At 25.4% G+C, this 1,914-nt stretch overlaps 1 protein-coding gene across 4 annotated transcripts; it reads left to right on the forward strand.

Annotated features, from left to right (window-relative positions):
• The first annotated feature begins 31 nt into the window (after window positions 1–31).
• On the forward strand, window positions 32–1,773 carry LOC108766375 (uncharacterized). Of its 4 annotated transcripts, XM_018515747.1 has the most exons (6): window positions 32–42; window positions 552–665; window positions 789–878; window positions 980–1,218; window positions 1,321–1,489; window positions 1,565–1,773. In XM_018515747.1, exons 4-6 carry the CDS (start codon window positions 1,012–1,014, stop codon window positions 1,759–1,761), a joined length of 573 nt encoding a protein of 190 aa, XP_018371249.1. In that variant the 5' UTR covers window positions 32–42; window positions 552–665; window positions 789–878; window positions 980–1,011; the 3' UTR covers window positions 1,762–1,773. The 4 variants fall into 4 exon arrangements, with proteins under 4 accessions (XP_018371249.1, XP_018371178.1, XP_018371399.1 ...); XM_018515676.1 differs by lacking the exon at window positions 32–42 and having other exon boundaries at window positions 531–665; XM_018515897.1 differs by lacking the exons at window positions 32–42; window positions 552–665 and having other exon boundaries at window positions 836–865.
• The last annotated feature ends 141 nt before the right edge of the window (window positions 1,774–1,914 follow it).

The raw sequence follows: 1,914 nt of genomic DNA on the forward strand, positions 1-1,914 counted from the left end.
CTAAGACACAACTTTTCTAGCTAACCGTTAGCTAGAAATGAGGTTCAATTTCTACTCGGGTTAATTCATTTTTTTTTAAAGTAACGATTATCTTTAACTGATAATATTTTCTTGATAATAATGTTAAATATACTTATTACAAATTTGAGAAAAATTAGTTATTATTATCTACTCAAAACACAAATTTATTTTTCTTTATAGAATATTATAAAATTTATCGAATAAGCGACTTTAAATAATAAGCAAATTGAATTTTTAATTTAATAATCTTGATTGTGGAGAGTATTAGATTTATTAGGATTCAGAATATACACATTTTGAATAAATTTGATACTTGTAATGGACTAATGATAGATTGGCGGATATATAAATTTTTTAAATACTTAAAACAAATATTTATTATTAAAGTATATTTTTCTATGTGCATGCTTTGTAAAATTGTGCGATTAAAAGTTATGCTTGTACATAGTATACAATAAAATATATTTCAAGATATTGTTCAATTAACACATTCAGTAAACACATAATGTAACATTATCTTCTGTTTCTAGAATCATCATTCGATAATGAGGCACAAGAATCTTCATCAGATGAATCTGTAAACCAAAAAAATAGAAGATCACGAAGTTCTTTCAACCAACAGATTACTGATATAAGTTCTCAAGGTTTAATTAATGCAATATATTAATGATACACACATAAGCGCGTGCATGCATGTTTGTGTGTGTTCTTCTCAATTTATTTTTATAATATTTGAGTAAAAAATATATTAAAATATTTAATTTTAGGAGAACTCGCAATTGCGTCACAACAACGAACACAATCAACATTAAAACCTCTTTGTAGTACTGCAACGTCTTCAAATGTTCATATAAAATGTTAAAAATTATTCTCTTGATTTGTATTATTTTAACAGTAAACGTTTAAATAGTTTTGTAAAAATTTTATGCTTCTAATTTTACTTATTTTTAATTTCTAGACTTAAAGAGCATATTATCATGTGTACAAGGAATGAAGCATGATCAAGAAATCCTAAAAAATGATTTACGGTTGCTGAAAGAACAATTCGACTACTTTTTAATGAATAAAATGGATCCAAATGAGACTGTCTCTACACATTGGATTAAAGCAAATAATATTCACTGGCCTCTTAAAACAAAGGAAGATTATGACAATCTAAATAAATTATTATGCAACGAAAACATTCGCATTGATTTTGTATGTCATTTAAATTGTCAATTAAACGAAACATAATTATATAACATTTCTATAAGTTAATAAAGTTTTTATGTAACTCGTATTTAAAAAAAATTGTTTCAGGTTTCAACAATAGGATTTATTATAAATACGAGAACCGCATTATCTAAAAATTTACTTTTCGTGATTCGCAAATTTATACACAAAGATCTTGCAACAAAATTTACATGTGTGAAAAATGTCAAGAATAAATTTACAATGAAGCCGTCATTATTTTATGACTGCATAGTCGGTTAGTTATATATCAAATATATTAATGTAACATACATTTTGTGAATATTAATACTTATAGTTTTTATAATTTTAGAGGCGTTCTTTGCAAAACGCCGTGATATACAAGAACCTTTTTCAGAAAAAATATTGGAAAAATTAATAGGTGCGATACTAACGAACTCTAAAGATTGGGGAACGAAAAGACGATTTGAAAAGACGATTGTGACATTAGATGCTGTAACAGAAGAAAAGGAGATCGAAGAAGATAAAGAAAATGTAGACAATCAATAATTTAAAAGAAAGACGCGTGATATTTTCAGTAAATTATATTTCAAATAATTATATTTCAATATTAAACACAACAACGAGCCAATGAGAGTATAATCGCGGTAATTCTTGCGAAAGATATATTTGTTACATATTAATAAAAATCATTTTACAAAC

Source organism: Trachymyrmex cornetzi, unplaced genomic scaffold (genome assembly GCF_001594075.2).
Source record: "Trachymyrmex cornetzi isolate Tcor2-1 unplaced genomic scaffold, Tcor1.1 C3933076, whole genome shotgun sequence".
NCBI lineage: Eukaryota > Metazoa > Arthropoda > Insecta > Hymenoptera > Formicidae > Trachymyrmex > Trachymyrmex cornetzi.

Coding starts and splice junctions, on each gene's coding strand:
- LOC108766375 (XM_018515747.1), top strand. CDS start 1,012: ATGAAGCATGATCAAGAAATCCTAAAAAATGATTTACGGTTGCTGAAA. Junction 1,219..1,320: donor AAAACATTCGCATTGATTTT/GTATGTCATTTA, acceptor AAATTGTTTCAG/GTTTCAACAATAGGATTTAT. Junction 1,490..1,564: donor ATTTTATGACTGCATAGTCG/GTTAGTTATATA, acceptor TTATAATTTTAG/AGGCGTTCTTTGCAAAACGC.